The following is a 12,540-nucleotide window of genomic DNA, read 5'->3' as shown; positions in this document are numbered from 1 at the left end:
ACCTGTCCCCATACAACGCTATTACATTGTTGACTATATTCCCTATGCTGTTCCTTTTCACCTCTGTGACTTATTTTATAACTGGAGGTTGGTATCTCTTAATCCCCTTTACCTACTTCACAGATCCCCCCACCCACCTCCCCTTTGGCAACCACGAGTTCTCTGCATTTAAGAGTGGTTTTTTTGTTTGTTTGTTTCTGAAACATCTTGGGTTTTTTTTAATGTTTATTTGTTTATTTTGAGAGGCGGGAGGGGCAGAGAAAGAGGTGGAGAGAGAATCCCCAGCAGGCTCCCAGCTCTCAGCGCCGAGCCCCAGGCCCCCTGGATCCCAACTGTGAGATCATGGCCTGAGGGGAGATCAAGAGTTGGCTGGCTTAACCCACTGAGCCCAACCAGGCGGCTCTGAAACACTGAATCTTAGTCATTTGGGTCATGGGCCCCTGGGCGAACCTGATGATACCTATGGTTCTGCGCCTCCCAATGTCACCTCCTAAAAAGAGCTTGCCCGCAGTGCCAGTTTGACAACCCCTGAAGGTGGTTCCTGGACCCAGGTTAGGGCACTTGCCTCTCAGGGGTCACTTAGGCGGTGCTGTCTCCACTCCCGCCCTCCAAGCTTCCACCTGTGGCCGCCAGAACGCCGCCACCGGCCCGGACTCGGCAGGCGGCTTCTCCGCGAGGGTCCGGGCGGGCCGAGCGGCGGCGCCGGAGGGGGCGGGCTCGGCTCTCGGCCCGCCCCGTGTCGGGCTCGGGGTAGGGGCTCTGGCCTATTACAGGATGGAAACTCGGGTGTCCAGAGGGGCGGGAGGGAGAGGGAGTCGGAGGGAGGCGCGCGGGTGAAAGGGGCATTGATGCAGCCTGCGGCGGCCTGGGAGCACGGCGGGGCCAGACTCTGATCAGGTCCCGGCTCCGCGTCTCCTCCTCCTTCTCCTCCTCCTCCTCCTCCTCCTGCTCCGCGCCTCCCCGGGCCGCCGCGCGCCATGCGCCCCCACGGCCCCGCCGCGGCCTCCCCGCAGCGGCTCCTCGGCCTCCTGCTGCTGTTGCTGCTGCAGCTGCGGACGCCGTCGAGCGCCTCCGAGACCCCCAAGGGGAAGCAAAAGGCGCTGCTCCGGCAGAGGGAGGTGGTGGACCTGGTGAGTGCGGCGGCGGGGACAGAGCCGCGGGCCGCACCGGGAGGACGTGCGTCCAGCTGTTGGGGGCGGGGTGGTCTGTACAGCTGTGTAGGTGGGTCGTGCGTGCGACTGGGTGTCCCGCTTTGTCTGCGTCCACGTGTAAGGTAGGACCTGCGCTAGGCGTGCGGTGAGGTCGTGGAACTCGCACGGGAGACCCAAGTGGCAGGGCCATCGTGGAGCGGAGATGCGACGTGGGTCGGGTGGGACGCCCCAAAATACAGGGAGACGCCCAATAATTTCTGGCCTCTGAGGGCCCTCCACACCCCAGGAAGATGGAGAGGGTTAGGGCGGCAGTGAGAGCAGAAGGAGGAGCTTAGGTAGGTTGGAAGGTGGGCCTGGGAGCTGCCTGGGAGACCCTAGACTCGCTGATCCCTTGGGTGGGCCTGGCCCAGAGCCCTGTGACGTGTCCTGTGTTGGGGCTGGTGGCCACGTCTGCCTGCAGGAGAGAATAACAACCCTTACAAAGCATCCGTCCAACTCTTTGTAACTTGAATACTATGAGTCATGTGGGTCATCTTCCTAGGAAGTATGGGCTGCAATTTACTTTGCTGGACGACCACAGCTCAGGACCGGAATGGTTCAGAGGGATTAAGGCCAGAAGGGGAAAATGAAGGGACCCCGCACTAACCCTCCAAGGACCCATTTCATTGTTCTGTTTAGACAGACAGGTAGTCCGTTCTTCCAGATACCCTCAGTCCCCAGCCTGTGGCCACCAAGCTGGAGCATCACAGTGGAGCTAAGGGAGAAGACAGTTTCCAGGACAGCAAATAGCCCAAGTGCTTTCTGAAGGGCTAATCTATGGGAAGGTCTGTTTGCTTAAAGCTCTTTCCCTCCGAAAATCAACAAACCTAGCCCTGTGTCTAGAGCTGTCCTTTCACAAGCTACCATATTCCTTGGCACATAATAAACTTAAGTCCTTAAGCCAATCTTATTTGCAGACAAATACAGTTTACAGGCATTGCAGGGCATAAAGTGGGGGCATTGTTTTGATAAAAACCGTTTTGAATTTGTTAAGTTGCCATTATAAACTGAGCTAATAAACCAAACTCCCTGGCAGCTAGTACTATGCCAGATTCAAAGGCTCTGGAAAAAAATTCCTGCCATCGCACACTGCACTTTTTGGTGATGTGCTATGTAATTTTGTTCCACAAAGCAGACAATGTGTTCAGGGCTACAGTTCTATTTTAAGTGTCTAAGTTGTTTAAAACTGTACCAAATGGTTGTGGTTCATCTGCAGTTTGCATTTATGAATTTGCAATTATGATACACAAAATGCCCCTTTTCTCCATAAAGCTAGCAATTTTTTCTTTTCCTCCATGGATTTTCAGTACCTGCGGTTTCCCACAAATCTCGCCCTGCTTGGAAAAGCTTATTGTGCAGCCAAGCTCAGGTGCATCCTGTAGATTGGATTTGGTTTTGCTGGAGAAAAAAATGTTCATGTGGTCATTAAGAAGGTTTCAACAGATTCTATAAAGCAGCTTCTTTGTACAGAATCTGTCAAAGCGTTCCTTTCAAGCTTCCAGCAAGCTCTGCCCCCTGGTGGCCATGGAGAGAAATAGGGGCTCATTCTACCGACATTTATAGAACCCCTGCCTAGTACTAAGCATGTGCTGGGATAGCATTTTATTTTATTTTATTTTATTTTTTTAACTTTTAAAAATTTATTTTTGAGAGAAAATGAGAGAGAGACAGAGTGTAAGTGGGGGAGGGGCAGAGAGAGAGGGAGACACAGAATCAGAAGCAGGCTGCAGGCTCCAGGCTCTGAGCTGTAAGGACAGAGCCCAGTGCTGGGCTTAAACCCACCAATTGAGAGATCATGACCTGAGCTGAAGTTGGTCACTTAACCAACAGAGCCACCCAGGCGCCCCAAGGGTTAGCATTTTAAAGTGAGAAGACAGATGTAATACCTGTGGAACCAAATTCAATATAATTATGTGGTCACTGAAATGCAGATTATTTCTTTATTTTTTATTTTTTTGAGAGAGAGAGAGCACACGAGTGGAAGATGGGCAGAGAGAGAGAATCTTAAGCAAGCTCACTCAGCATGGTGTCCAACTTGGGGTTTGATCTTACCACAGTAAGATCATGACCTGAGCCAAAATCAAGAGTTGGATGCTTAATCAGCTGAGCCATCCAAGGACCCCTGTTTTAGAACATTTTGTATTTTAGCATGTCTTCAAATACTTTTGAAATTTTATTAAATACTTTTCTTAATATTTCCTTGGCAATAAATAAATAGTGCTTTTTTTTTCTTACATCAGGAAAATGGCAGTGGCCAAAGTCATGACATAAATCATTTATCAAAACATAGGGCACCTGGGTGGCTCAGTCGGTTGGGCATCCGACTTTGGCTCAGGTCATGATCTTGCGGTCCGTGGGTTCGAGCTGTGCTTTGGGCTCTGTGCTGACAGCTCAGAGCCTGGAGCCTGCTTTGGATTCTGTGTCTCCCTCTCTCTCTGTTCCTCTCCCACTCATGCTCTGTCTCTCTCTGTCTCTCAGAAATAAGTGCTAAAAAAAAAAAAAATTAAAACAAAGATGAGGGGCCCCTGAGTGGCTCTGTCATTTGAGGATCTGACTTTTGATTTTGCCTCAGGTCATAATCCTAAGGTCATGGAATCCAGCCTCCCCTCCCCCCCATCAGCATGGAGCCTGCTTAAGATTCTCTCTCTCCCCTCTCTCTACCCCTCTGCCCTTCTCCCCTGCTCTCATGCACTCTCTCGCTCTCTTTCTAAAATAAATTGTAAAAAAACAAACATAAAGCTGGTGATGGGAAAAGAAATTGATTGGGAAACATTATATACATGAGGATCCTTCCTAGGCAATGTCATTACTGGATTTTATAATATGAAATAATTTATAATATGAAGTCTAATCCCAGATGGCGAAATTGAAAGATAAGCTTTGAAGTTATTTTAATCTGTAAGGAATCTTGGGTTTTGTTGTTGTTGTTGTTCTCACTGGACAGGATCTTTATATAGAATGACAGTATAATTTACACAAATAGGGGAATGTTAAAGTAAAAATTTAAGTGGATTGCATTTGGGGTTTGGAGGGCCCTAATAAGTGGACCAACTCAGGAATAGACATGGGAATTAGACGGAGATAAAATATCACCCTTACCACTTATCCAGCTACATTGGTATGAGTGGCTTATGTGTGCTGGCTGGCAGGTTTGCTAATGTTCCCTTTCCCAGCTCTAGACCCTGGCAAGGTCCACCCGAGGGAGTAGACGTACTTGCCCAGTATCACTGCCTCACATGGTGTTGGGGGAATAATAAGAATCCTTACGGCTGACATACACTGCTTACTGTGCCCCGCACTGCTCTAAGCACATTTTATATATTATCTCACTTCAATCTCATACGAACCCTACCAGGTAAGAATCTTTACTATTTTCTTCATTTTACAGGTAAGGAAACGGGCACTGAAATATTGAGTCAGTTGCCTTATCTCACAGAGCTAATATGTGGTTGAGCCAGGATTAAAATCCAGAGAATCTGGTGCAAGAACTCATGCTCTTAACTTCTACCTGACACCGAGAAATAATCATAGCGCTTAAGAGGTTGTTGGATGGATTCCTGCCACCCTCATGAAAACCAGCGGTCACCTGTAACCATGTCATTCACTCCTAAGAAGGAGTGAGGTTGGAGGCCAGACGTGTTACCCTAGTGACACTCCCTTCACATAAAAATAGAAGCAGGAGATGTGCGATCCATTTCAAAGGTTTCGCCCGTTTAAGATAATTATTAACTAAGCTCTTTAAATAATTTTATCACTAGGAATATATCTTAGGGAGATAATTCAAAAGATGAAGAAAGCTCTATGTATGAAGATTTTCATTACAATAATATTAATGACAGACAAAATAGGAACAGCCTAAGTATCCCCAAATAATGCAATGGTTGCATAAAAATTTTTTAAAGTATCATTCTGAAATCCAAGTCCCTTTACAGCATATAGGGTCAGAAGAAAATGGCAGTGTATTCAATTATGTTCACGCTGAAATACAGCTATTTAAAAATCATGTATACTTTTAATAAGCAGTAGAAAAAAGCAGGCAAATGAAAACATTGTGTCTTCTTTGACTTGTGTGTGTGCATGCGTGCCTACAGTCTGTGCAATGAAAAGAACAGGAAAGAAATCTTAACATTTTAGAAATCACTTTAAAATCAGTTCTCTATAATAACTCATTTAGAACATGAACCAGTAGTATGAAGAGATTCTGCGCTCCAGGTGCTCAAAAATAAATGCAATTCTAATCAGAATGAGTCTTGGAATCGTAAGTGGTGAGAATCTGTCCCTATTTCCTTTTTCTGCTCTAGTATAATGGAATGTGCTTACAAGGACCTGCAGGGGTGCCTGGGCGAGACGGAAGCCCTGGGGCCAATGGCATTCCTGGGACCCCTGGGATCCCCGGTCGGGATGGATTCAAAGGAGAAAAGGGAGAATGCCTGAGGGAAAGCTTTGAGGAGTCCTGGACACCTAACTACAAGCAGTGCTCATGGAGTTCACTGAACTACGGCATTGATCTTGGCAAAATTGCGGTAAGTGAAGTCTGAATTATTTTAAAGTTGAAGCAAAACTTAAGAGTTTTCATAGTTGAGTGTGAATTTTGGATGAGATTTTATTTTATTTTTACTAAAAGACTTTTTAAAAAATTAAGGAGTAGGGACCCTGTAGCTTTTAAGTTAGGATTAATGAAAAAAAAAAAAAAAAGCTAACATTTCAAAGTTGATTTTATAAAGGTATTTCTAAGACAAATAAATCACCATGTTTTTTAGCCCGGATAATACCTAACATAACTTACTCTCCCCTTTTTATTTTTATTTTTTATTTATTTATTTTTTCAATATATGAAATTTATTGTCAAATTGGTTTCCATACAACACCCAGTGCTCATCCCAAAAGGTGCCCTCCTCAATACCCATCACCCACCCTCCCCTCCCTCCTGCCCCCCATCTACTCTCCCCTTTTTAAATGCAAACTAAAAAGGGAGAGTGTGAGTGTCTGTGTTGGATGGTAAGCAACCTTCCAGTCTTGTCCTAAAGTGAATTTAAATTTAAATTAGTGTAAGAAATTCTGCTGTGGCTCCAGACCACGAAAGAGTGGGAAAAAATTTCCAAGAAACTACCCTGTGATAGGAATTATCTCGAAGTGGGAAGTCTATTGGTATTTGTCCTTATTCTGGGTAGCAGGTGTGGCTTAAAATTGCTAAGCTTACGGGAGGTGGAATGGACCAGAGATATGCTACAGTGAGCATTTAAAGTTTGTCTGTGAGGGCACCTGGGTGGCTCAGTCGGTTAAGCGTCAGACTGGTTCAGGCCATGAACTCACAGTTCATGAGTTCGAGTCCCGCGTCGGGCTCTGTGTTGACAGCCTGCTTCAGATTCTGTGTCTCCCTTTCTCTCTGCTCCTCCCCAGCTTGCACTCTGTCTCCCTCTCTCAAAAATAAATAAACATTAACAAAATTTTTTTAAAAAATTTGTGAGGCTCCTGGGGTGGCTCAGTCAGCTAAGCATCTGACTCTTGATTTCAGCTCAGGTCATGATCTCACAGTTTGTGAGCTTGGGCTCTGCACTGACAGCGTGGAGCCTGTTTGGGCTTCTCTCTCCCTGTCTTTCTGCCTCTCCTCTGCTCACTCTCTCAATAAACAAATAAATACATACATACATAAACAAACAAACAAATGAACTTAAATTAAAAAAGAAAATTGTCTGTAACGGTGAGGTGGGGGAAAAGTACTCAAAAGAGCCTGTGTGGCAGAGCATTTTGATTCACGATTCTAGTCACTTTAATTAGTGTTTGCTTCAAAAGCAACTGGCAAGACAATCGGGATGGCCCAGAGCTGAAGAAGCTTGGTGATATTTCTAAGCCTCTTTCTCTTGTTGCCCAGTGCCGTACCTGGTTCTGTATGTACAATATATTATTCCTTGATAGTAACCACTCCTACCATCAGCCAATGCAAATAGAAGAGATTTTACTTTCGGAACACTCTGAGATGCTCCTCGCCGCAGCTTTTTCATGTCTGCTCGCTTGCAAACCGTTTGAGACTGTCTTGATTTGATTTGTGCGTACTCGAAGTTCCAGAGAGCTTCCATAGTTTTGGTGACTGTGACCACTTGCACTTTCGTATGTGACTTCTTAGAAAGCATTTGGTTAAAATGCCACCTGCTTCTTTACACATCTGACGGGGACGGACTGGTTACTTACAGTTCATCAAAAGCTGCTGAGTTCTACAACTATCCGTGTGGACTCTACATATTTAATATGTTTTTAAGTTTCTTAGGAGCGGTCAGAATGGGTCTGGGAGTTTTCTGCAAGTGAAAAATAGTAGACCGCGAGTCAGTGGGGAGACAAATTTTGCGAAGAGCAATGAGAGAAAAAGACCCGGGCTTTCTAATTGTGTCAGATAGGTAAAGACTAAAACCCCCACCTGTGCTTCACCCCTGGTACTGTTTGCTGTTGCTCAAAAAAAGAAACTGGTCAAGAATAAGTATATAGAGACAGGGCTAGTCTAGAATATGGACAGGGCTGGTCTAGAATATAAAGTCCACAAGGGCAGAGATTCTGTTTCATTTACTGCTGTAACTGTAACATCCAGCATAAAGGGCTCAGGAGATATTTTTTGGAATGGAAAAAAAAGTCAATATTTGGATTGGTTTGGTTTAAAATACGGAAGACTAGCTGTTTTGAGTAAAACCAAAAGATACCTTCAATGACGTGCATAATTTTAAGAATGCTGTAATTTGATTTTCTGAGAGTACCTCATATCAGACTTTTATCTACCTTGCAGAGAACCTCTCTCCTTCTGTAAAAGTTAAGCTTTTTAAAATGTAATTTGAGGGTCGCCTGGGTGGTGCAGTCGGTTAAGCGTCCGACTTCAGCCAGGTCACGATCTTGCGGTCCGTGAGTTCGAGCCCCGCGTCAGGCTCTGGGCTGATGGCTCAGAGCCTGGAGCCTGTTTCCGATTCTGTGTCTCCCTCTCTCTCTGCCCCTCCCCCGTTCATGCTCTGTCTCTCTCTGTCCCAAAAATAAATAAACGTTGAAAAAAAAAGTAAAAAATAAAATGTAATTTGAGGGGCACCTGGGTGGCTCAGTCAGTTAAGCGTCCAACTCTTGGTTTCGGCTCAGGTCATGATGTCACGGTTTTGTGGGTTTGAGCCCCACATGGAGCTCTGTGCTGGCAATGCAGAGCCTGCTTGGGATCCTCTCTCTCCCCCTCTGCAGGGGAGGGGCAGAGAGAGAGGGAGACACAGAATCCAAAACAGGCTCCAGGCTCTGAGCCGTCAGCACAGAGCCCGACACGGGACTCGAACTCATGAACTGTGAGATCGTGACCTAAGCTAAAGGGAGACACTTAACCGACTGAGCCACCCAGGCAGCCCTGAAAGCATAATTTTAATGAAAGTTGAAAACGCTAATAAAGCCTTGTTTCTGTGTTTGTGACAGGAGTGTACATTTACAAAGATGCGCTCCAACAGTGCTTTACGAGTTTTGTTCAGCGGCTCACTTCGGTTAAAATGCCGAAGTGCGTGCTGTCAGCGTTGGTATTTCACGTTCAACGGAGCTGAATGTTCAGGACCTCTTCCCATTGAAGCCATAATTTATTTGGACCAAGGAAGCCCTGAACTCAATTCAACAATTAATATTCATCGCACTTCTTCTGGTATGTAGAATAGTGACTGCGTGATGTGCCTTACGTCTTTAGAGACCAAAACTGGTTTTGAATCCGCTGGCATGTTGGCTCACTAGCCTCTGAGAAGGAGACGTATAGCAGGTTTTCAGCACATGATTCTTCATCCTGGTTGCATTTCAGAATTCCCTGAAATGGATCTTTAAAAAAAAAAAAAACATGCAGGTGCCTGGGTCCCACCTCTGACCAACTGAGTCAGAATCTCTGTGGATCAGACTGTATTTTTTAAAAGATCCCCAAGGTTGAAAATTACTGAGTTAGATGAAATGGCAAAACAGTCTCTAATGCCATAGAGCAGTGGTTTTCAACCATGGCTACGTATTTGCCTCAACTGGGGCACTTTAAAAAAATCCCTGTACCTGAGTACCACCCCTCCAGGGGGTCTGACTTAACGGGTATGGAGGGTGCTGAGGGAATGGATTGCAGAATCTCTTCCAGTTATTTTAATGCTCATGAGATCCACTAGCATAGACTGATAAGGAGATTACTTCTCTGCCTTGTCCTTTAAAAGGATGGATACGGTCTGCTGAACTTGCAAAAGAGAACATGGCCATATTGCATTCTCTGTTTCTGTGAAAGAATGACATTCATTTCAACCAGTGTTTGCTTAAACTGTAAGGGAAAAAACTTGGTTGGTTTGTTCTGTCTTAAGGCTCATTCACGAAAATTTGGACGATACCAAGAAATAGAACTGGGGGGCTGCCGATTAAAGCCATCACCGAGACGTACCACTGTCGATATTTGGTTTCTTGAGTTTCAGTGAGATCGCACAGCATGACCGCCCATGCTGGGAGAATCACAAGATGTATATATCACCAGCTTCATTTCCCTGATTTCTTGCAAGGATTTCTCACTAATCTTGCACTTAAAAATGGCAGAGGGGGGGCGCCTGGGTGGCGCAGTCGGTTAAGCGTCCGACTTTAGCCAGGTCACGATCTCGCGGTCCGTGAGTTCGAGCCCCGCGTCAGGCTCTGGGCTGATGGCTCAGAGCCTGGAGCCTGTTTCCGATTCTGTGTCTCCCTGTCTCTCTGCCCCTCCCCCGTTCATGCTCTGTCTCTCTCTGTCCCAAAAATAAATAAACGTTGAAAAAAAAAATTAAAAAAAAAATGGCAGAGGGAAGAGAAGAGATCCCTCCACTGTAAACCAGAGGAAATTATATTTCAGCATGCTTTGGGGATTCAAGTCAGATACTGAACCCAGAAACCAGTATCTCACATTTCTTATTCCTAAGAAATTAAGGGCGTCCCTTCCACATTCTTCCTCAAATCCCCGCCATATCTTTCAGATATAAAGAAGATATTTTAATCCCCTCTTTTTGCACATAGAGAAGGTCCAGGGAAATAAAGTGTGTTACCCAGGACAGTAGAGTCAGTGTCCAGGAAAGCAGAAACCAGCTCCTTGCCTGCCCTCTTGTCTCCCCAACCCGCTCTTTGGTCCAGTTAAAAAGCTTTGTCACTAAGTCCTTAGATACATGTGCTGGAAAGGATGATATGTTTTGCATCTTGAGAAGCAGTCTCTAAAATAAGAAAAATCTGGATATAAAATTAAAATTTGATTAGGAAGTGATATGTGTTAAATAGTCATTGGAATGAGTAACTAACTTTCTATTGTATTACCTTTAAGGTGTTTGAGCTAATATCTTGCTATGATATAAGCCCTCAGGCCCATGAACTGTGACCTATACGTGCATATGCCTTATAAATTATTTAATATAGCATTTCCCAACCATGTTGTGGAAACTCATTTGGTGTGATCCGTTGGGTGGAATGTCAGAAGTAGTTTGTTACTCATAACAGTTTCTGTGTTAAGGTTATGGAAGGTTACCCCTATAATAAAGTCACTTTCCCTCTCACACTGTTACTCTTTCTTGAGAGAAAGGAGACATACTTAGCACATTGAGGTTGACTGAAAGTCTTGGATATATCCATGGGAGTTTGAAAACATTTGAATGCTACTTTGTTACCTGGGTCTAGGAGGAAAATAGGTCTAGAACCCCTAATTCCAACATATTTTAGATGCTTAATAAATTGCAATAGTATATTATCATTGCAAAAATGTTCATTCATTCAAAAAACATTATGTTATATGTTAAAGACCATGAAGTGACCCTTTGACTCCTCATGCAAGACTGATGCTAGACCCCAACTTGTCTTATTACATCATGCAGTGTGAGGTGAGCAAGCTTCTAGGCCGTGGATCTGCAGAACTTGGGAGAACACGAGTATTATTTCTGGGCATTTTCACCAAGCGTGGCCCTAGGTTAAATGGAACTGTGGCCACACTGCTTAGTTCTCCCCGCTTTGAAAGGGGCCTGAACCACAGTCGTATCACTGGATTCTGAGGGACTTACCTTAGATTCACTGATGTGTCCGCTAAAAGAAGGACATAGCTTCAGATCTACATTACTGAGGCTCAGCTGGATTGTACTAACCTACCAAATGGGAAATCTGACCAGTCGCATGATGGCATCCCTCCACTACTCATATATCGGGACCCATTTTCTTAAAGAATCTGGCAACCTTGGGTGCCTTTTCCTCCTTACACAGACACATATCTTTTTGTCTGTTAAAATGACCTTGGGGATTTTTTTTTTTTAATATAGAAGAACCATGGTAAGATGGAATGCAAGTTGTATATTAGCATGTGAAAGTCCAGAGACCCTGAGAAAATTTGTATATTTATAAAGCAGAAGAACACAGAGGAAAAACAAGGCTGCTTGTTTTTTCACCGTGAGGAAATTCTATGAAAAATGGGATTCCCAGATTGGAGGACTGGTATAATGATTATGCTAGAATTTCTTTTAATGTTTTAAAAGTCCTTTCTTCTCTGTGAATGCCATCAAGTGTATAGGTAAGTGTTGGAAAAGACTTCCTTTAAAAAAGACCTGCATATCAAATAAAACTCTTGGCTTTCAAAAGTGTAGGCTTCCTTTGTTTAGTCAAATAAATTGCTTTTTTGTTTTCAGTCACCTAAACAGTAACTTTCAGGAACTAAACAGACTCTGCTTTTATGGTCAAAACCTGTAAGAAAACTATCTGTTAAGCTTATATCATCGAATGGATAGGAATACATCTCTTAAAAATATTTACTTGGTAAGAAAAAGAGAACTTATCTTTATGAAGTCCTGATTAAGTGTTAGAATTTTTAATTCATTGTACATTAAATAGATTCGTTATCCAGCTTGCTAAAGCACTAAAATTTAGATGAAGATTTTTGCTTTTCGTTCTAAAGAAAGATGTACCTTTCATCTCTGTTCTGCAGTGGAAGGACTTTGTGAAGGAATTGGTGCCGGACTAGTGGATGTTGCTATCTGGGTTGGGACTTGTTCGGATTACCCGAAAGGAGATGCCTCTACTGGATGGAATTCAGTGTCTCGCATTATTATTGAAGAACTACCAAAATAGATTCTTTAATTTTCATTCCCTACCTCTTTTTTATTAAACCTTTGAAGGGTTCATTTTAGTGGCATTTTATATAATGTTTAATGTATACATCTGAATAAAAAACAAAGCTAAATGTGTTTACAGACCAAAGTGTGATTTCACACTGTTTGAAAATCCAGTATTATTCATTTTCCTTCATTCAAAACTGGTTTCAGGATTTTGTAGTTGATTAAAATACTTTCTTCGTATTCTCCATTCCCTGAACCCGTAATTTGGGACGTCATCGTGGCTTGAA

General features: G+C 44.0%; 1 protein-coding gene across 1 annotated transcript; it reads left to right on the top strand.

Annotated features, from left to right (window-relative positions):
* Positions 1-977: 977 nt before the first annotated feature.
* Positions 978-12,266, top strand: CTHRC1 (collagen triple helix repeat containing 1). Its single transcript, XM_047088818.1, has 4 exons — positions 978-1,130; positions 5,492-5,713; positions 8,619-8,835; positions 12,124-12,266. Exons 1-4 carry the CDS (start codon positions 978-980, stop codon positions 12,264-12,266), a joined length of 735 nt encoding a protein of 244 aa, XP_046944774.1.
* Positions 12,267-12,540: the final 274 nt, after the last annotated feature.

The sequence above is a fragment of the Lynx rufus genome, unplaced genomic scaffold (assembly GCF_022079265.1).
Source record: "Lynx rufus isolate CCGP_SWC_20201006 ecotype Redwood Valley unplaced genomic scaffold, mLynRuf1.p SCAF_26, whole genome shotgun sequence".
NCBI lineage: Eukaryota > Metazoa > Chordata > Mammalia > Carnivora > Felidae > Lynx > Lynx rufus.
The sequence above is the reverse complement of the archived record's forward strand: the minus strand, read 5'-3'. Positions and strand labels throughout refer to the sequence as shown.